Consider the following 23,698-nt stretch of genomic DNA (forward strand, 5'->3'; position numbering starts at 1 on the left):
AATCACAAGTAGCCTCTTCATTGTTGTGCTGTTGAGTGTTAGACATCTCAGGAAATATCAGGCACAGATATAAACAGATGTATTCCATTCACGTATTGGAAAAAACGAAGCAGAACAAAAGCGAGGAGAGAAGCTTTCATTAGCAGCATAAAACAAAACCCCGGCAAGCAGCGAGAGCAGGCAGCTAAAACAACATGATAGGAATAATACCAGTAACACTAATAATAGACGGATAGAATGAAACAAAACACAACGCACAAACAATTATTTTAAGCTTTGATTTCAAAGGGATTGGAGTATATATGTGTGTGTGTGTGTGTGTGTGTAGGGGGGGAATAGGCTTTGTACTTTTGAACTGTTGCTGCTCGCTGCATGCGTCTGTGTGTATGAGTGTGCGTTCTGTATTATATATTAGCGGCAGCAGCGTGATTCTGTTATGTGCACTCCCCCACCTCCATCATCAGCACCACCACCACCATCACCCCTCTGGTGGAATCAGAGAAACCCCCGCGGCCCCGGCTGGTTTGCATAAAGCAAACAAAATTAAATTTGCTTTGCTAAATCAAAGCATGTATGGTATTCCAAGCCGCTCTCTCTGGGACAAATTACTTCAAACGGCCTCCTTTGTATCATAACAGAATAAAAAAAAAGAATCAGCCCAATCAGCGGCTCTCCAAAACCCTCGACTCGGGAATTAATTATTGAACCGAGGGCTTTTCTCTCTCCTAGCAGTCCGCGACACAGATCTATTTATTTTGGAAAAGTCGTTTTGCTCTTAAAAACACACTGCTGGCTGAGAACCCAGTTCACTGCTATCTCTCTCTCTCCCTCAATGTTTTCACTCCTCTTTGCTGCACAGCCCCTGAAGGGACATGTGAATAGGTTTAGGCCACGAAATTAATCTGAAAACCCCACGACCAGCATCCACCATAGTGCTGGTTAGACAGAAGTATTGCTTATGCTGTAATGGACTTAAGATGAACTGAGCTGTTAACTTGTGAGGTTTCTTTCACAGAGAGGTGGCACTTTTTTCTTTGCACTACCTCTTTGTATGAATGCTAGACCATGTGTTCTCTCCTCCTGTTGGTTTTGGTTTGGCTGCAAGAAAGCAAAAATCACCATTTATGAAATCTGATATGCAGCTCAAGCGGAAGAATACGGACTAAAGCAAGGGATCATTGAAGATGATTTTCAGGGTTAGTTGATGTTAGGGTTGCAGAAAAATGTCTGCAAAAAATTTAACGTAAGTTAAGTTAAATACAAGTACAATTTCAACACAGAAACATTTTGTAATGTACTTATTATGGGAGAAGATGCATATAAAAACGGGTTAATTGAACTACTACATGGACTGCATTCAGCCACACACTCTTTAGTCACATGTACAGATAATTTGCCAGCATCCCATTAACCAGGAATTCAATAAAATTACAACCTTCTGCGTGCACAGTGCATCACATGTGCAGCCCACACTACTGCCAACACGACTGCACCATCTGAGCCAAAGGACTACATGCTTTCATGTAAGTTTTATATTCAGCACTGGAGTGAACATATTTGAATTTTTTATGATAATTCAGTTAACCAGCAGACAGTAGCCTAAAAAGTACAAAGTTTATAACTTGTTCTTCTAGAGGTTTGAATAATCTCTTTCCATTTATTCTTTATTGTAAAAAAAAATTCTTTTTATACAGTAGTTGTTAGCTTTAAAACCCAAGTTTGCCTGGACCCCACACTGTTAACAGATTATGTCTTCTTATGCTGTAATAAAAGGTTTGTTTCTATCTGGATATGACATGAACATGCTACTGTGAGCCAGCTACAGTAGCTTTCCAAACTTCAAGCTTGTGATCTTGGTGGCTGAACAGGCAATACAGTAAGTTAACAGAGTTTATTCAAGATAACTCAAACCATGGCTCTTTTGTGGAGCAGGTACTCCAGCAGTGGAGGGTTATATAAAAGTGGATGGTGCAAATGATAGCTTTTCCATTTTTGGACTCTTCAGTTTTCAATGGGCCTTTTAAATGGGAGACATTTTGGCTTGTCACAGTAGGAGAAGCATGTGTGCTTAATTCCATTTAGCAGTTTCAGGGTCCTGGTATTTTGCATTCTGCCTCACTGTCACACTGTCATGGCTTACTGGAACACTTTAACAGAACACAGCCATCGTTAATGGTATTAGTAACACCTGTGCGAAGTTCAGCGATGTGAAGATGGTCTGCTACGGTGAATCACAAGTCAAAGTTTACCTGAGGTGAAGTCAATGTGAAAGAGTTGTGCAGACTTAAAATGAATCGATTTCCCAATTGGGCTATTTTAAATGCTGGTCAGGTCAAACATAAAACACACTTTAAGAAACACTGGACTGATTTCTTCCTGGGGCCGTTAGGTTACTTATAAACAAAACCTAAAGTAACTGAAAACTGACATATGACAAACATTCAAGTCATGCATGCAAGAAGCACTACACACTACAACTTAACTTTAAACCTCCAAAGAATAGCAACAGAAGAAATAGAACTGACATCACAGTTTCAAAGACAATCAAACGACAGCATGCTGTCCAGCACACCCATGATCACGACTGAGCTGCAGCTCACAGGGCTGGGGCAAAGCGCAATGATATATGAGCCTCCTCCGGACCCTTACAGCCTTCTTCCCCTCGCCAAGGCTCACAAAGCAGCACAGCAGCCGTCACAGTGAGCACACAACTGTTTACAAATCCCCAGTTAATAGGATCAGGCCTCATTGACTGGGCTGCTCCGATGTGTCTGATGTAATCTATTAGCTGTATGATAGTCAGTGTCTCAGTCCAATCGATAACCCTGGGCCTCCATATTGCTCCACTGTGGACTGTTACTCCTCTTTAGTGCTGCTTAGAATGCAGGCTTAGTGACTATAAAGTGTGCGTGTGTGTGTGCGTGTGCGTGTGTAAGCAGAGGTTTGTGTCTATCTACTTGTCCCTGTGTGTCAGATCATGCACTTCAGTGAATTTCTAATTTTTAATGTTGGAGCGTGTGTGTGTTTGTGTGTGTATCCAGAAGCTGTGAAAGGGAAAGGTGTATGCAACTGTATTATGGAGTGTAGTTTATATATGTGCAATGTAAAATCATGAAACATACATACTGTAGCTGGTACTAAGGCAGATGTTAATGCTGTAACACTCCACAATGCATGGATGCATGTGGGGATTACGTGTGTCTGTGTGTGTGTTGTATAATTGTGTTGACATTTGTAATATCCTCGCACCTATACACGGGTGTATTACTGTACAATGGTGCATATGTGTGTGTATTAATGCAGCTTTACAGTAGATGGCATGTCTGAAAGTGCACGTTCGTGCACATTTGTGTGTGTGCACACTGTGTTTGTGTGTGTCGGAGTGTGTCTGTAGCTGGTGTAACTGGGTTTCCAATTAAGTTGAACCACAGGCCGGATCAATGCTAGTCCTCTGTGTGCAGGAATGAGCAGCCCTGGGCCCTCAGAGCATGCCCACGAATAATTTATCACACACACGAGGCCCAGGCAGAGAGGAGGAGGAGGACGAGGAGAAGGAGGAGGAGACGGGGAGCGCAAGGACAAAGTGTCCAGCCCAGGGGAGAGAACGCAAAAGATGGGCAATCGAGGGGACAGAAAGATGGAGGGGTGAAGAAAGAGAGAGAGAGATCAGGACTCAGAGGAAACCACTGTCAGCTCCTGATCATTTAGAAGCATCACACTCAACGTTTTTTGTCTGGTAAACAACCATTGAAAATGAAATTCTGCAGGGAGTACAAGCCACATAATTCTTTTGAATACAATATATTGTATGTTTGCAAATGCTGTAAGAAGCAACAAAAGATCACAGTGGGTGACATAGGATCAGGCAGTTTTCCAGTAATTGCCTTGTGCAAAACACATATCCAGTCAGTGTCATCTACTTCTAGTTTCGTGTAAGGTTCTGCTGATTTGATCGCGTTTATTTAATTCTTAATCAGTACTATTTCAAAGTGATTAGAATGGGACAACTGGACTGAATATCGCAATTTCTCTGTCTTACAATGCTTACTGTATGAATCAGAGTATTACTGTAGCATTGTAAGTATTATCAGTTTGTAGAAGGAATCCAACAACTACCGACTTTCACCCAGGAGGCCAGTGTTTGCTTCCCGTAACATTGTAAAGCCAAACCCTGTTCTCTTCTCCAAAACCCAACTACATGCCCAACCATGTGCTTTTGATGTGTAAACCCAAACGTGTTTGTTTGTTGTTGAAGTGGAAAAAAGTCAATTCACAGCATTGTATCAATGTAGTGCGTTTATTTTGAAAGAAACTGTAAATGGTTTCCTGTGAAAACGGAAAACAGACAATGCAAGCGACAGGCTGAAGTTAGTCTCGCCACCAGACAATCAGAGATCTCCGCCTTCTGATAGTCTGGGGACACTCCTTTCTAAAGTGTGTTTAACACACCGGAGAAAACGGCCAGCAACAAAGCAACGCCTCTTGCATTTTTGAAAAGGACACACCCTCCCGGGAATGTGCGCCCCCCCTTTTCTTGTCTGCAAGGAGCTTGAAAATGAATGCTGAGAGATTTAACTCCACTTTGTGAAACGTGTGCTCAGTCCACAAGATTGTGGAAATGAAGGACTTACAGCAACTTTGTTTAAAACTTTTAACGCAGGACAAAAGCCATTTTGTACCACTACACGTGTTTCTAGTCGGACTATGTTTACGAGCACAAGAGTTCAGCGAGCCACTGAAGGACCGCCCTGCGGATTTACTATTGGTTCTGCAATGTAGGGAGTTTTTTTAAACTCTGAAATTGTATCCGCCCATCTAAACACAAAATCAGGGAGAAAGACATCAGTCTTTAGTTAAGCAAAGCGTCTAAAGGCTGACTTGTGAGTCTAGGCTGAAGTTGACATGGCATCCCAGAATATCAATAACCAAAGCAACCAGGGTACCTTGCACGTTATATGTCTACATGGCAAGTCCATGACCAAATGTCGATACATGATGAGGTCAGAGTGAGAATGAGTTGGTTTGCAACTACCCTTTAGAACAACACATAAAAGCATTTTCAGAGCCAAAAAAGTGTTAAAAATCATTGCGGAACAATAAATGTGCCCTTTGATTTCACAACATTATGGTTGAGGTTTGGTGTATTGTTGTCAGGGATGGTTTGGGTTCAAATTACAACTTAATTAAGGCTAGGGTACCTTCAACGTCATGGTTACAATAACAATTGTGTGGTTAAGTGTTAAAGAGCAATTGTGGTCATGGTAACAAAAAAACATACACATACATTGTGAAAGGTACCCTTGGTGCATTGGTTATTGACATTCTGTGACACTGTGTCAGGTTCTCTTCCTTTCAAGATACACTTTCGTTTTCACAGGAAATGTAACATTTACATACAGTCTTTTTCAAAATAAATGCATTATGTCGGTACAACAATGCAAATTGACATTTGGGTTTAGGCAACAAAAGCACGTGGTTAGGTTAAGGAAAAAAAGAATATATATAATATTTATGATCTTAAAGGGCACGAACACTGCTCTCTCAGGTGACCTCCCGTGTTTGTTGGACCCATCCACCCCACTTGTACTTTTGCCGCCTTAACTTTTGTCCTTGTCCTGACACGTTTCCCCCTGATGCTGCTGGGTGGCGTTAAACTATAACGGCAAACAGCTGCATATCATGCCAATTGTTAAAGGACGCGTTTTTTTTCGTCAGTTTCTGACGCCGCAAGTCACTGCCTAAGTGCCGTATTTAGACAACTTTGGAGTGAAACAGGGCTAAAAAAAGACCTTATAGAGCAACAGTCCCTACATGGATTGTTTGTTTTTGTTTGGTTTTTGCCAGGCCAGTGTTCGTCAGACAGAGTTCCTGACTTCCTCCTTTGCTCACGTCATAAGTCTTCAGCCTAAAGGGCTGTGTCATTTAAATTACTGATACTGTCATTTTTCTTGGAAGGATATTGTCATCAGATTGGGATCAGTGCCTACACCAACCTCATTAAGTGCATAGGGTATTGGTCACACGTCCCCAATCAACATCAAATACAATTTTCTGTTCCACTGTTCAACTGCTTTCAGAGGGATGTCGTATGCTGTAAAGCTCTGTGAGGCAAATTGTGATTTGTGATATTGGGCTTTATAAATAAAATTGATTGATTGATTGATTGATTGATTGATTGATTGATCGATTCAATTGATAAGTTAATATATATTTCCTGCACTTTTTGTGCAGAATTTATTTTGAAACTTTGTTTGTAAAAGCTTGATAGACCATCCATGAAATAGGACTAATATTACATTTTCTAAGTAACAAACTTTTTAAGACATCTTTTAAAAACACTACTGTGGGAGCTACATGGTTTAGAAGTTTGATTTTTGTCTGGAAAAACCAACACTGAGTCACGCACAGGCAAAGTTGTTTGGTGAAGAAGTGTAGCAACATGTAATTAAAGGGCCAGTGTGTAATATTTGGCATGGTTTATTGTCAGTCTGAATCTAAATCTGAATATTCTACCCATTAATATGTTTATACAAGTGTATAATCGCTATAAAATAAAATTCGTTTGGTTTCCGTAGCCTTATAATTATGCTTTTATATATATATATATATATATATATATATATATATATATAGCAAGGGCCTTGCTTTAGAGAGGTCGCTATCTTGTGCCGCCACGTATGTACGGCAGCCCGAGCGGACAATCCAGCCAGCCAGAGAACGCTTTTCGCGTGTATAAATGAACCAACGAAGACAGCGGAAGGAAGCAAGAAGGAGGAGGAAACAGCAGAGAGTGTTAGTAGTTCGTCAATAGAGAGTAGTGAAAAGTTTTTTTAGTTATAAAGTTTGCGAATGGACCACACTTACCATGCAACAGGAGAGAATGAACCCGAACCGTCATCTGCGAGGAAAAGAAGACGCAACTTCACTCCTTGTGATCCACTCTCTGTGGCGCTTTTCCTCCTGGTGATATATCTCCCCAACGATGGTAGCAGTAGCACCGAATCCCATTCTGTGCATTCAGCCTCTCTTCTCGCCCGCTCAGCATCAAACACATGGAGTTCCTCATCTGTATGCTCCGGCTCAAACAGGTATGGCTCTGTGTCTGTGTCCGCTACAAGAAACTCTTCAAAATCGCGTTCAAAGTCGTCCATTGCAGCTACTATAGTCCGGAGATATTGCTAGGCTAAATAAACAGCTGAGCTCTGTTTACCGGCTACGCTGTCAGTCAGTGTGCAGGCTGGAGATTGGTGGAGCAGAGGGGGGAGGGGGTCCCCACTTGGTCTGGTAAACGAGTATGTGTGTATGAAGTGTGTCTGTTACGCTTTTACCCCCTGGAGTGTTACCGGAGTTTCTGGAGTGCTCAAATAAACGGGCCTTTTTCCCGAACGCTCCTCTGGTCTCCTGCTCGTGAGGGATTCATTACAATATCGTAACATGGCTTAGATTTCTAAATAAACATTCACCTCGTCGCTAGATAGACCTACTCCTGAAAAACTCGTACGCAAGGCTTTTTGACCCTATGGGGCCACCGTCATTTACCCGATGGGAGGGGTGAGCGAGTGAACCCTGCAATCTAGAATTTGACCACTGATGTCACTGTTTTCAACCCATTTTACACACTGGCCCTTTAAGATGACAGAAGACTTTTTGTAGAGCTGAAACTCAGTGCTGTTTGTTATAGGAGCTATATGTAAGAAATCTAAAGGAAATAGTCGTAAAATCATGCTAATATGTCACAGAGACTAAGGAATAATGTTAATATAACATATTGATCTCACCGACAACAACAGTACAGCCAGAATATTTGCATTTAAAAAACATTTTTACAGTCCGCAAATCATGTTTATGTTTTGAATTTGTGGGACACAACTTGCGGCAGTATTTTGAATTTGAGTGCAGTAACCATTTTGGCCACATTCTGACATACAGTGCCTTTAAGTCTCTATCTGCCCCCAACACCCAGAGTCATACAGCAGGAACAGTGTGTGGCAAAGGGCTGTGTATTGGTAAGAATCTGGCAATACTATACGTATCATGATACAGTGGTTACAATTCAATATATTGTGATACTGTAAGGTCATATACTGCGATTTTTAAATCTAAGTTTAGGGAATCCATCAATGCTAGCAGTTTGCCCTTTATGACTCTTCTACAGGCTTGCATTCTTTGTGTTTAGGTTGGGGATATGTTGTTATGTTGGAGTGGAAGAGTCATGTGGCTGAAAATAGATTACAACCTTTGCTATGTAGCTGTCAGGAGTTTAAACAAAACACAAAATGAACCAAAGCCATTAATCTTCGCATGTAAATTATTAGTTTAAAATCAATAGTGTTCTGAGACTGAATACAGTATCAAAAAACATGATGCCCAATACTCAAGTGTATCGATATTTTCTTACACATGTTCGACAAGTTGGATGTGATGTGTCTTTGTTATGAGGTTGATGCACTGTAATGACACAATTTTATAAATCTTTAAAAAATGCAAATGAAATGTGTACAAGCCTAAAACATGTTTATTCTTACGTGCGTCTTTACTTAAAGTTACGTACTGACCTGAAGTTACTGTCTCATGTTAGCTCACACAGATCTTAATTAGTTAGACACAGAGAGGTTTATAGATTTCACATTTTGAAGAAAAGAGCTGGTACTGGATCAGTATCTTGAGTTTAGGTTGGAAATATCAGAGAAGAAAAGCTGGATCACTTCATCTCTGAATATTTGTAATTTTGTGGCTTGAAAAGATCTGATTTAAACATGTGGTGTAGCACCAAATATGAGCCATCATCAGCTTCGACTCAAACATCAGTAATAGTCTTCACTCCATCGTGTATCATGGACATATTTGCTGCCTGAAGAGATTGATGCATTTACATTTTGCCTAATGCTTGCTTCACTGAAGCTCAGCATGTCCAATTTTCTTGTTCATCTCTTTTTATTTTAACAGAAACTGAAGGAGATATCACTAACAGTCAAGCTTGTTAGTCAGCAGGGTATAATGTGTTGGTACAAGACAAGCAGCAGTTTAAACCCCACTGTTTCATCCCAGGAGGCACATCTTCTGCTTGGACACTTTGCGTTAAAATCTTCTGCAGAGGCACACTGCAGCTTTAGTTGAAAGGCAGAAAAACCAACACACACATGGTTGTACATTTACAGAGAAGCACAGAAAGGCCTACATGTAGAGACAAACACACACAGTGGAAGCAAAAACGTGCCCACACACATGCATGTACACATATTCATAAGGTGGTGTATGACCCACTGCATCATAACTGCACAAAAACACATATAGATGCACACAGTTACAAAAAAACATACAAACACTCATGCAGACTCACACACACACACACACACACACACACACACAGACTGTCCCCACCCTGTGGAGAGTCAGAGTCCAGTGTTCTCTCCGTCTCTGTCCATAGTTCGTCTCTATTAATCTCGCAGTAGCGAGGCATGGACTGGTAAGACGCTCCGCATCACTCTGTAATCTTCTCTTAATGTGCTGCACTCTAAGCCTAAGTGAACCCATTTGGAGTGACTGTGAGCAGACTGAGATTCCTCCCATGTTATCTGAACAAGTGTTACTAATGGGTTTATCAATTAGGCCAAGTCCAATAACTGCATGCCTGCAATCTCCTTTAAATACACTCCACCGGCGTAGCCCTGATTCCTGTGGTTAATGAGTACATGTGTACACAAGCACCCATGTGTGTGTGTTTCTGTGATGGACGGTTTGGATCTTAATGCCTGTGTTTATGTGTGTGTATATTTCAGTGTGTGTATATTTCTGTGTGTGTGTGTGTCTCTATGACTAGTCCAGCACCATGTGCTTATAGCGGACAAATGAATGAGTATGTATGTGTTCAAATATAAATCCCTGTGCATGTGTGTCAGCATATAACTTGTGCACAAATATTGTATCCTGTATATTGTTGAGTGTGTTTATTGCCTATGCACCCCACCCCAATACTGGCACAATATTCATACATGTTTTGTAGTTTTGATGATGTCTATAGTTGATCATATTTTCCAGTTACTTAAAAATATGCTGCTCTGGCATACAGCTTGACTTTAAGGAGTTAAATGAATAGCTTATATTGAAGTGTTGAATTATTTAATAGCTACTAAGTAATTCTTGGGAGCCCGGTTGCAGCTGGGCTAAAGTTGTAAAAATGAGAGTTTCTTTGTTGGAAGATTGGTTCAATATAGCAAACTAAGACTGAGCAGAGAACTGTCAGAAACCTACAGAACAAAAGAAACCTGTTGAATCCTACATTACACAGGGGCTTTATCAGCTGATGTAAAAAGGCACGGTTAAAAATGAGTTTCACAGTGATGTATCAGTATCATCACATATAAGGCATGTAGCCACGCTCTGTATGTTTTTGTCAGAGGTCATGCATGCCAGTGACTTTCAGTGCATTTCAAATGAAAAACATTAGTACAGGAGACGCCCTCACTGAGGACGAGTGTGTGTGTGTGTCTGGCAGAGCGTTTGAGTTGAGACCAATTAGAGAGAATGGATTCACTTTTCCGTGTACTCTCCCCACTGAGATCACTGGCTGATTACTCCTTAACTCCCCACAGAGAATGTTATATACATTATTCCTCTTATTCATTTAGTGCACACAGGCAGTAGCGGAGAAAGTGGGAGAAGGGAAGTAAATCAATGTTGACAGAAAATTTTAGTTAAATTAGATAAACTATATGACTTTTATGCTGTTGATAACTCCAAGGTAAAACTGTCATATTCTGTAGATACTTTGAGAATGAGAATTACCTTAATTAGGCAGTTTGTACTTGTATGCATGCGGTCTAAATGTAAACCACTGATTTATATGATTAATCAGTCATATTTTATTTATTTTAAGAATCTGGAATCTATTGACTAAAATCCATTAACAACCTGTATTGACAAAGGCAATGGGAGCTACCTTGGAGTACCAGACTAAGAGTGGATGATGTCTCATGTCACGAAATGGCTAAATTGGCTAAAAGTTTAAAAGAGATTAAAGGATTATTAATATATGGGTGCTGTGTGACTGAATAAAAGTCTTACCCAAAATGGTTCACCTGGCAGCACAGGGCAAACTGGGGCTAAGGAGGAGACAATCCATCTTTTCAGACAGCCCAAATGAACTCAGTATAAGCAGGAAAGGGTTGAGAGAAAATGGACACCTGCAGGTGTCAACATCCCAGAACATGTGGTGGAATCACAGTGAAACCAAATGTTGAGCTCCAAATGGACAGACTGGATGAATGAATAGATGAAAGAAGAATAAAGTGACAGAGAGGCTGACACAGTGATAAAGTGAACAAACAAACAGTCAGAGACAGAAAGACTGACAAATGGGACGAGCGAAGAATTGATTTACTCTGATGGTTTGTTGGACAGGCGTCAAGACGGATGGACGGAGACAGATGGAAACACAGACAGACAGGCCAACACAGTGTCAGAGAGACAGATAGACAGTGACACCCTGACACTGTCAGGGCAGCAAAACACTGGAGGGTACTCGGATAACATAGCAGGGGTGTGCCATAGCATAGAGTGGCGCAGAAATGAGTCCTACAACTCAGAAATGAGTTAGCATTTTACCACTCCCGGTTCCCTCGTCTTGAAATCAATGGGTTTTTGGTTAGATGCCTGACATATGGTCTGTGATTAACACAAACTTAAGAGGCGTTCATGTTTTGCTCTACAATATAAAATACATCAGTAAATATCCCACTCCTAAATTCTGAAGCCTTCACGTGCCCTACAAAAGACAGGTAGCTAGTGGCTAAATGAGACGACAGAACGTCATCATGCTGAACACGGCTTTACAGCCTCTTTGTGGTGGCAACGTTGAAGCGACAGTGGCGTAGTTTGTTTATAGCCTAACGTTAGCTTTTTGATTCTGGCATGTAAGATTGAAAAAGTGGTGTTTATTTGAGAAGATCATCTTGCTGAACAAAATGTGTTAAGTATCATAAACTCGTGTTTGCCATAGAGCTTATTTTCCACAATAATCCAAAATACAACGAAAAAATCCCATCGGCTTTTTGTTGAGGGAACCAGGGCAATGTTAACTTCCACGTTGGCTTAAAAAAAAAAATCAATTGCAGCACTCTATTGTTGACAATATGATTAAAAAAAAAAAAAATCATATTGTGATGGCTGCAATATTCCAACTCGTTAACATAATGATGTCATACTGTTATGCACAGCAGCAATAAACATGGCTTAAAGCAAAATTGCTACCAGCTCGGTGGAGGAGCTGTTTCGAAGTACATGTAGGCTATATGCTAAAATGTGTAAGAACTGACTTCAGAATAAAAGCGACCTATCTTGTGAGCATAATAGTCAATCTCACATTCATTCAACAAGTCAGTCAGTCTGTCAATAATGAATAAATCAGTCAATCAATAAATAAACTACATGATAATTAAAACAAGCAACTACTGCTTGCAAACTCAATCTCAGAGAAACACTGAATTTCAGTTGTGTAAATAACTAGTCAAACATAATTTCGAAAGACCAATGTGATTTCAAAATGACAGTTCACCACCTCAGAGCATCACTCCAACAATATTCAGCCATTCTGAGGCAGAATTGTAAAAATATCAAGATACATATTGAATATTGCGGCACTGCCCAAAAATATTGAGATATTATTAATAAACTAGAGCACTCGGAGAGCGCAGACCTCCGCCAAGCAGCTCGGATTTCCCGCTATTTTATTATTTTACCCACTTTGCTTCAACCAATCACCACCAAAATCATTATCATCTGTTCCTTGTGCCATTATCAACCTTTCATCAAAATCTGATCAGAACTTTTTGAGCTATTTTTCAGACAAACAAACACACAAATGCCAGCGAAAACATAACCTCCTTGGCGGAGGTAACAATATCCCCAGCCCTACAACACTGACAACATCACACTGTACGCTCATTTTGTATCAAACCTATATGCTGCAATATCAGCTGTTCCCAAACTGTGCAATGTCATAACATCTAGGAAGTGCAATTTCCCAATTTGCTTGCATTTTTGATAAATTAACAAAGATAAAGGAAAAGATTGCAAGAAAAGTTTAGTGTTTCTCACAAGACACAAGAAAAGCTTAAGAGTACAGTTGCATGAAGAGGAAATGGAGGTGGAGATAATGAAGTGATTGACAGAGGGATTAAAATCTGTAATCCCAAAGATATGTATTTAATGTACTGTCATGTCTGTATACATATATATATGTGTGTGTGTTTAGGGGCTTAGGGATATATGAGGCAGTTTGTTTCTGATGAATGGGGATCAGAGAAAAAGAAAAACTCCAGGTTTGCATGGGTGAGCGAGAGAGTATGGCAGAATATATGAGTGAGTGTGTTTGTGTGAAATGTGGGGAGAAAGAGTGAGACACAGAATGAGCAAGTGTGAGAAAAGGAGAAAGAGAGAGAGAGACAGACCCAGAAAGATATACAGACGGAGAGAGAGAGAAGCCAGCTCCATAAAGACGTGAGCAGAATGCTGCCGATCTGAGCCAGAGAGGTGATATATAGTTTAGTCAGTAGCAGCGGGTCACGACAAAGCCTTTAACAGTAATGTCCTGGGAGTCGCCTTGCCCAGGGGACCCGCGCTCCATTTTACAGCCAAGCGACTGAGACTGAGGCGCTGTGGCATGACAGCTGGAGCAGTAAAGCCGGCCTCTAGTACCATCCATAACATGAAGGAGGCGTAGACGCTGCTGATACCGCCACAAAACACCAGGCCCGAGGCCACACCGACAGCTGGCGAGTTAAGAGGGATGAAGAAAAAAAAGGGGGGGCTTGGGAAATGGTAGGAAGTGGCAGACGAGACAAAGGAGGGAGAGAAGGAAAAAAAGAGAAAAGAGATATATTTGCAGATTTAGACAGACACAGAAAGAAGGGGCTAGAGCTAAAGATGATCTACATCAAAGGAGGGAGTAAGAAAACAAATAGAGAGAAGGAGAAACGGGGAGGAGAGATGAGGTGCAGCTCAAATGGGCAAGGTGCAGAATTCTAATATAAAATTCTTTCAACAGTTTCTTTCAGTGCTGAAATGACAGAAAATTAATCTTTAATAATTTGCTATTAGTAATTGTTTAAAGCAGTATTAGGAAACACTGTCTCTGTCTCAATTGTCTTTTTAGGACTGTCAGCTGGACACAACAATTGAAGACATCTCATAGGTCTCCAGGATACATTACACAAACAATTAATTGATAATCGCACAAATAATTAATTAAAAATAGATTAAATGACAAGTTCTGTAATCAGTGTATCAGAAGGCAGAGAGGGGCTGATGGGCGAATGACTTGAACTGACTAACAAAGCCGTCTTCTTCAGAAAAGACAAAGACGAGGTGTTAAGGAGGGACATGGATGAAAATAATTTCTGTAGAAGAAAGCACAGGGGGGGAAATGGGGAATGTGGTCTTAAATATGAGAACAAATAACACTGACAGCTCCACTGGCAGAGAATAGAGTCAATCAATCATCAATCACAACCATGACAAAAAATCAAAGTAAATGCATCAGTACTGTGGACTGAAGCCCCTCAGACAGTAAGCTTACACACTGCTGAAGTGTCCTTGGGCAACACACTGAGGGACAAATTCACAAAAGGATTGTGTGGCTTTTGTGGCCACAGAATCAGCAAAAATAAAAAACGGTGTAATTCTAAAAACACTCAGAAAGGGTGAAATGCACCACGTCAAAAACAGTGTCTCCGTGCTCCTTAGCTATTTTCACATACTTGAATTTGATAATGTGCAAATATTCAGCCCAAAATTTCCCCTTTTCTCTGCAAATGAGACCTGATGTGAAAACGGTCCAATTCCCAAAGATCAGCGCTAGCCACACACAGTTTCAGTAAAATTATTAGCATCTTCAGAGAGTTAGTGGTAGGCTTAATTGGCATTACAGTATACCAGAGATTTAAAATCCCTATGGTATGATTTTCAGTCTTGTCAAAAATACAGACGGTCCTCTTTCTATTTAACTAACACAGAGATGACGAATGAGGCAATGTAGTGCACAGCACGCGCCACCAGAGGTCACTCTCTACTGGTGGAACAGGCAGTTGAGCTGAGAAAGATGTTGATTACGGGTGGTAGGGATAATGCTACAGGACTGTGATGACAGCGATGGCCGAGAGAGACAGCAGGGAAAAACAGCATTTTCAGATCTTTCTCAGTGAACTATGGGTTTATTTTAACCAAACAAGACTTGATGATTATTGAAACAGTGACAACTACCTAGGACAGTTTCAGTGAGTTTTATTTTTCTTTCTGTCGAGTTTTTTCATGACGGGTTAACAAGATAATTAAGCTCGTCTTAGTCTGTTGAAAGAGAGAAACTTGAATTACAAATGTGTAGATTTCAGTTTCAGTTTAATAAGGAAAATAGTTGAAATAATATTTACTTTTTTGATATTTTGTGAGTTTACTAGACTAAAAAAGCTAAGAGACTTTGTGAAATGTGCAGAAACTGCTGCTGGGGCTGTGGGGGCATTACATTTTTTTTCCTCCATACAAATACTTCATATACCATATACCCCGGTGAAATGTCAGGAAGGTATTAAGGTATGAAAAATAGATAATGCCCAAGCCTAGTTGGTGGTAACTGAAGTGTATTCATAAGAGATGCCACACCCAGCACTGCCCCAAATGTGCCTTCTCTCCGTCACATTTAAATACCTTGCCTGAAGTTTTGAGGATGCCTCTGCACCCCGTTGGTCAGGACCCTTTAGCCCGCAATTCTAGTTTTCTTATTCTCTCTGCTGGTGTTCTGCGTGCTTTGCTTTTGGCTCAAAGGCAACATTTATACTTTGCCACCTGGATAATTGCAATCAGATGCAAATAAGGGCAAATTGCTGCAAAACTTTATGGGTGTGTTTGTGTTTGCTTATCAGCACAACAATATCCTTTGTGAATCGGACCTTGAAAAAGGAAAGATAGCAGTTGCAAGTGATGTGCGATTCATAGTGTGATCCATTCTCTGTGAATTTGCCCCTGAGTCCCAGCAAAAATCAATAAGGTATCACCGTTATTGTTGTAGTATAACTATTGTGCAGTATGACTGTGCAGAGAGACACTCACTTTACTTCTAACGTAAGAGCCAGAATCCCAGCAGCGGTTGGAGCAGCACTGGATGTTCCTGGAAAGTGTGTGACACAGCCACCACCAATGTTGGTCACAGAGACCTAAAGAGACAACAATCCAAACATGTTACAAGATACAACTATATAGACGCCATGTCAGTAAATAGAGTGAAAGACAGGCACGTGTTTTCTCTAACTGCTCATCTGAAACGGCTTCCTGTGGGAGGGTTTTGGGATAGAGTACAGCTTTGCAGAGGAACATGTCAACACAATTTTACAGTGACGATAATTAAAAAAAAACTTGGGTCTAGTCTTACCACCTCCTAATGCGAGGTGGAAAAGGGCAGGCATCTCAGCAGACAAAGGTGATATCACACTGATAAAAATGGCCTTTCTGTTTCTGTAGCCCTGGAGTTCTTCCTGGCTTTTCACTGTTGCTGTACCTCCGCCATCAACACCTCGGCTCCTTCCTCTCCCTTTCTCAGCCACTACAGCCATGCTTTACCTCCAATTAACACTCGTTTGCTTCTGTGTGTCTGCGTGTGTGTGTGCCCAGCAGTCACCTAGGTCATTTGGCAGGCCTCTATAAATATCACACCAGTCGCTGCTCTTTAACAGGCTTCTCACAGCTTACATGAGCCAAAGAGCAGGGTTGCTGGCACACACACACACACACACACACATATATACACACTCATTAATGATAAACACTGTTGTTAGATGTGTGAGGCAGTACATGCACACTAACCAGAGGTAGTGAGCTTCCCACGCTGGCCCCTGTCAGAGTGACGGCCATCACACCGGGGCAGGGCTCGCCGAAGTAGGCGGGCTTCCCCAATTGAGAGACAGCGCCGATGGCAATGTTGTAGATGGAGTTAACATAACCATCTGCACCGCAGTGGTCACACTGCATTCCGCCATTACCTGACGCCCACACAAAGATGCTGCCCTTCCCACCTCGGCCCTGACAACACAAACAGAGAGACATCAAAGTGAAAGAGCAAGTGAAAAGTGGATTTCATAAAGAATGTTTCCATCTAGCGGTCAGCAGAGCATTTCAAATAGCACACATGAAAAGAGATATCACAGTTTATAGTTACACAGGGCTCAATCATAGGGAAAAAAAACACAAGATTCCTTCGTGAAAATCCATATTTACAATTAATAGACATTTTTTTAAAAAAGTCACTAGAATGGGGCAGGTGGCTATTTTTTGTTAGAGACAGTTTATGATGGTAACTTTACTCTTTCTATGTAAAGATGAAAACTCTTGTGGATAGTAATGGTTGTACCAGGTGGATATTAGAGAAATTGGTAATTTTTACCTTAAAGGGAATTATGCGTTTCTTTATTTTCTGTCATAAAATGTCACAATGTTGGATGTTCATATTAAACATGGCAAAACGTTCAAATAATGAGTTGAAAGTATGCATTAGTGATCCCTGTGAGCAAAAACATCAAGTTTCAGGTCGTTCCGAATTCTCTGTTTCCAATGGTTTATTCTACTTTGGCTCTAAGCTGACATCTGTTCGTAACAGATTTCTTCATCTACTCCAGACACACAACTGCAAGTATTGACATTACATAGCCTACACTGCTACATGTAGCTACATGCTAACATCAGGGAAACATGTAGTCCTGGTTGCTGAAACTGTTAATTCCTCCCTCATTCCAGATCATATTCCTGCTGAACATGTCCAGTTGTATTGTAAAGTCTTTCATTTGTGATTTTCAACTGGAGACAGTGTGCTATACACAGTCATTCCCTGGCTGCAAGTACACTGCTACATGTATTACGTGCTAACCTGAGGGAAAAACGTAATCTTGGTTCTTGATGTTAATTTCTCCGCAGTTTCAAATCATATTCCTGCTGGAACATGTCCGCTTGTATTTAGAAGATTTTGATGGTGATTTTTCACAGAAAAAAAGTGCCACTGGCCACCCAGAAATGCCGACCAGTCAGAGTAGACTGAGCTCTTTTGGGAGGGGAAAGCCAAAGGGTGCATACAGGTGTTCCAGCACGGACAGTACGAGGAAAAATTTTTTGAACATTAAAATATCAAAACGTATATTTGTAGAAACTCAAAATACAAGTATGAACTTGAAAAAAAGCAGAATAGGTCCCCTTTAAGTTCTGTTTTTGTTGTTTTGATGTGTTGAAATCTGTTAATGTCAGCACCATATGGGTGAAAAAATGGGGAAACATTACTCTCTCATATTTCTATAAATTCACAAGGACAGATTATACAAATCAAAACTGAAAGTAAACTAGGATGGATAATAAAGTGGGCCTCTGGGCTCATACATGTGAAAGAGGACTTATGATGTTCAACTGAGAAATTGTAATAACTTGTGATTTCAATCTCAGGGACTTCAGGGAGGCGTTGGGCCCTTTGAACCCTTGGTCCCTAGGCCAGTGCCCAGTGTGTATGCTCAGTAATCCATCCACTACTCTGAATGAATAACACAATAGGTTTGTATCTCAAAACACCCAAGCAAGCTCATGCAATTGGAAGAAACACCTATAGACTGTTGGAAAAATAAATTCTGTATAGCCAAGTTTTAACTGGACAAATTTTCAATTTCTCTAAATCCCTCTCTGATCTGAAACATTTCTATTCTGTAAACTCTTGAAAAGAAATAGGTGTGTATTTAAATCCATCTATATAATCCCAACACTCGACATTTTGCCCTTCCAATCTCGGCTCCACTGACAGTGAGGACGTCTGCTTTACATCTGACAGGCAGCAGTGTGAACTTGGAGATGAAAGCCGTGCCTTGTGAGTTCCTAGCCGAAGGGCTTGTGCTGTCAGGGTGTGCGGCCCGTCCATCTCGGCGCCGTTGTCCCGTGGGCCCCAACTGCAGACGTAGATGTCGATGAAGTGGATGTTGAAGGTCAGAGCTGTGGCCTCCATGGCATCAGTGACAGTGCCGTCCAACAAGCGGATACCTGGACGGATCGAAAAGGTCATATGGATCAGAGTTCGGAGGGAGGCTTGTGGAAAAAAAACAACAAAAAAATGACATTTTTCAAAAATGTACCAGAAGAGCATTTTACATCCTGGTGCTGCTTCAAAACAGACAAAAGGATTGTGTTTATGTTGTAAAAGTTAATGTGATATGGCCATCTACAAAAAGTTAATACAGTAATAGAGCTGCGACACAATACTTGAGGTGCAAATGTCTGTATTTGTGTTTTATTCTGTGCCTATTTTATTGTCTGTTTACTCTTCTTTCAGATAACACTGTCTCTGGGTGTACTTCTTTGCTCTCATCTCTGTTTTCTGTTGCCGTATGACTTCCATCACTGTCTGTCTTTCTGTCTGCTCTTGCTATATTTTTATTTTTCTGCATTTCCTCCATGACTCAACGAATTGTGAGAATCTGCAAAGAAAGTGATGGCAGTGAACCTGGCCACTATCAGCTGTAAAATAAAACTGCACAATTTCTACCTTTTGTTTCTTTCTAAAAGTGGTAACTGGCTTTAGTTTAGCAAATATTGGCTCTTCAAGCTTGCTGGTCTGGGTCTGCATTGCTGACAAGCTATCACATTTTTGGACATAATGGCTTTTGGGTTGGGATTTTTTGCCAGATTATTAGTCACCAAGGACCCTTTAGAAATATCTATCAGCCCCTATAGACTGAGAACCTGTGCTGGGTTTTTGTGCAAGGAGAGCTCAATCATTTACCAGCTACCTGCAGCGCAAATTAGTGTTTGAATGTAAACTTGTAATGTAAAGGTAAAGTTTAATCCATCTGACACTTTTTATAAATTTACTCTTCAATGCATAAATTCAGAAAAGAAAAACGAAGGCATTAGCATTCATTTCATATAGGCCTATGATTTATTGGAGTGACAATACTGCTTGCAATACTTGCAACATGAGTGCAGCCATAGCAGCCTAGGTTGCCATGCAATGTTATATTTTGACATCAGTGGATGACCAAATAACTATAGTGAAAGAAAGCTGAGACAAGTATTCTCTTCTATTCACCTCCAGGGAGCCCAGAGGGCGTCATACTCACTTACTGTGCTATCAAAGTTGAGAATGGCAGCAAAAATAACATCCCAATATGCGGCATTCACATAGTACATGGTTGGAATTATGGATTACTTCACATTATGCAACATCTTGTCAGTCTTCTACTGAAGCATTGTAACAAGAAGAGGCAGTGGTTCAGGCTGAAGCCAAAAGTGTGAGACTTCATTTTCCAACATGGAGACTGGACACTTGCCGTTAACACAACATTCAAAGTATTACATCACCTTATAAGTTGATATGGCAAACTTACAAATCCAGTTGACACAGAGCAACATTAGCATCAAATTGTTGTTGTAAGTTATCAGAAACATTTCATCTCATTTAGCTCTGTTTTGGTTCCTACCAACTCCCATTATCACAGACAGCTTTCATCCCTCCAATGGACTGTTCAACCCACTGCTGTCAAGAACAAGGTTCAGCAGCATCAGGGTCAGAACAACAGGACTGTGCAACAGCTTCTTCTCACAGGTCGTTAGGCTACTGAACTCTTACTCCTCCCTGCAGACTGCTGCAGACACACACAAATGGTCTGACAAAAAGTCAACTTAATACTTCTTGTGCTACCGTGAAGTGCTGTGTTTGTGCTTGTTTTTTGTCTTTCTTTGAGCTGACGAGCTGACGCAGCTCCGCAGAGCTGAGGGGAACAGAGGTGATGATTCTTTTGGATTTGTTACTACAAGTGACCCCTCTAACATACAAGAAGTCATGTGACCTATTATCATTACAAAAACACTGACCTAGCCACTTTAACACTGCTTAACTTAACATGGCGGATAAACCGCTAACAGTATATAGTTAAAACAAATGAGCACCTTGCAGACCCCCTGATGAAAATACACATAAACAAGTGTGAATTCCCAACAGCTGTGACTTACATACTTAATTTCTTTTTGGGCACAAACTGTTGCCGCCAAAATTTTTGCGGACAGACCAACAAACCAATCAACCAACTGAGAGAACAAGCTATAGAGCCGCTGCAGTGGCAATCAGGAAGTAGAACTGCAAGATTAGGTTCTCATCCATACACCTGCCTGACCCAATCACGAGCAGTGCCATTGAATGCGATCACACCAGTTGACTACCCTGGAAACCCAGAGTTCTCACGAGAGCACAGTTTGAATTTGCTCAGTGAGTCACTCAGCAATCAGTAATGATGCTCATCACCCATGCTGTTGAGCCGAGCTGCACCAATCACATTGGTGTATCTGATATAGGCGGGACAGAGGCGAGCTAAACAGATGACGACAGCGCTGTGACTATGAAGTCCGGAATCAGTCGGTAAACATTGCAAGATGGCTACGGATGAACACCAGTTGTTTGAAAAGGCTTTGGCCTCTACAATGAACGAGTTAGACTTGGCTTTTTCTCTAAAAGAGGAACAGAAGACAGTGCTCGAGTCTTTCCTTTGCAATAAGGATGTTTTTGCTGTTTTGCTGACCGGATACAGCAAGAGTCTAATCTACCAGTTTACTCCACTGGTAGCTAAGCGTATACGTCACCCCGTGTATTGTTCTGATTGGTCGTAGTGTTATCCAATTGCGTGCAGTGATATTTTCAAATGCTTGCTTGGTGCTGCCCCTCGAGTTGGGCCATTTGCATTACCCATAGCCAGACCCTAAATCTTTCTAGATTTGGGTCTGGATTTCCAGGCTACCAGTTGACACAAACAGTTGCCAATCATGACATCACCCCCACTTTTTATAGCATCAAATCACAACATCCATTAAAAATGATTTATCAGGCTCAACTTGTTGTCTTTCATCATAGTCACTCAGTGCAAACTTTCAAAACAGCATCAAATCTAACAGGACCGCATGAATTCACCGAGAATTTCAAGTACAATTTCTAAACAGAAGCTCACAGAGAGGTAAAGCTCAGTCAGTCCTCATTGTCACGCAGTGAGCACAGGTCTCAACAGCACCCAGTAGTTCGACATGCATCTTTCATTTGGGTCTTGCCCCTTCATCTCCTGCGTGCCAGACCCTGTTTATGAGTCGGGATAAAATAGACTCAGGGAGGTGAAATTAAGACTAACTGTGGAAAGAGATTCCTGGTCTTGCCTCCCAAACATTTTTTTTCTGTTTTCGTCGATTCTGCCAGAGGCTCTCATCAGCCTCTGACAAATGAGGGAGGGTCAAGGGTTAAAGATCACAGAGTTCAAATGTCAGAGTTCAACCAAGGGATTCCTCTATTCATACTCCATGTCTCGTGTTGATGACCCCACTGTATGAGCGTTCATACAGCCGCATCCAGATCTGAGTGCTGTGGGAAATTTTCTTACTCAAACATATCATGTACTCCTCATTAACTCGTGCTTTATAGCACTCTTAGAGTATCCTATAAAAATCTTTGATTTCACAACAGAAAACGGGCTATCTTGTGTATTCATCCCTCACCAATGTTACAACCAACACTAAAAAAGCCATTACTGAGGCTCCCACTAAAAAATGAGCTGTTAAATAGGGTCAACACGGCTCAGTAGCAGCCAGTCACCGTGTAGTCTCTCACTGTCACACAAACCCAAAGCCATACATGCACATGAAATAAATTACATACTCTTTTTTTTTCTCAAGAAATATTTAAGATCACTTAAAACCAAAACTTCATCTTAAAGACTTTCAAACAGATACATGATGATACAGATACATGACTTCACAGTTGATGAGGTTGTTTTCAGCTGTAATTTGGCAACATAGACAAAACTAACACAGACTGGGTAAGGCTCTAGCAAAATAGGAGACTACCAGGACTACAAACTAAATCAACAATGATTTTTTATCATTTTCTGCCAAATTTTTAGAATGCTATGCTCAAAACCAACAAGCATTAAAATGTTAATTTCCATCTATCCATTTTCTAACTGCTTCATCCTCTTGAGGGTTGCGGGGGGGCTGGAGCCTATCCCAGCTGACGTTGTGTGAGAGGCAGGGTACACCCTGGACAAGTCACCAGACTATCACAGGGCCGACACATAGAGACAGAAAACTATTCACACTCACATCTATGGACAATTTAGAGTCATCAATTAACCTATCCTCAAATTGCATGTCTTTGGACTGTGGGAGAAACCCACGCTGACACAGGGAGAACATGCAAACGCCACACAGAAGGGCTCCCACACCTGGGATTGAACCAGGAACCCTCTTGCTGTGAGGCGACAGTGCTAACCACCATACCACCGTGCCACCAACGGCATGCTTAGTTGTAAATTGCATGTTTTTCCTGTCAAAAAAATGCAGCACTGGAAATTCTATTTATTTATTTATTTATTTGTTTTGTTTTATACTGGAGATCACTGCAGAATGTGGGCCAAAAAATGAGTTTGAAGTATTTCATAATGACATCATTCAATGCATTTTGTTTAATTGTTTTCTGAGGTGAGGTTAGATCAGGTCTAGTTCAAGGGGTCCTTTCACAAATCACATTTTATCTCTAGAAGAATTAAAAAGTGAGAAATTAATCAATCTTTCATGTGCCCTTTTACTTTAATGATTTCGTTTTTGCATCAATGCAGAGAGCCAAACAAATCCACCTTGTTATTGTTAAAAATAT

General features: G+C 40.9%; 1 protein-coding gene across 1 annotated transcript in view; it reads right to left on the reverse strand.

Annotated features, from left to right (window-relative positions):
* The window catches only part of LOC125893281 (proprotein convertase subtilisin/kexin type 4-like), a 207,295-nt gene that overhangs the window by 66,103 nt on the left and 117,494 nt on the right, over positions 1-23,698 (reverse strand). The window contains exons 10-12 of the mRNA XM_049583852.1: positions 18,881-19,053; positions 16,852-17,067; positions 16,102-16,205 (exon numbers count right to left, since the gene is read on the reverse strand). Of these exons, the coding sequence (XP_049439809.1) occupies positions 16,102-16,205; positions 16,852-17,067; positions 18,881-19,053 (493 nt within the window). The remainder of the gene's footprint in view (positions 1-16,101; positions 16,206-16,851; positions 17,068-18,880; positions 19,054-23,698) is intronic.

Source organism: Epinephelus fuscoguttatus, linkage group LG8 (assembly GCF_011397635.1).
Source record: "Epinephelus fuscoguttatus linkage group LG8, E.fuscoguttatus.final_Chr_v1".
NCBI lineage: Eukaryota > Metazoa > Chordata > Actinopteri > Perciformes > Serranidae > Epinephelus > Epinephelus fuscoguttatus.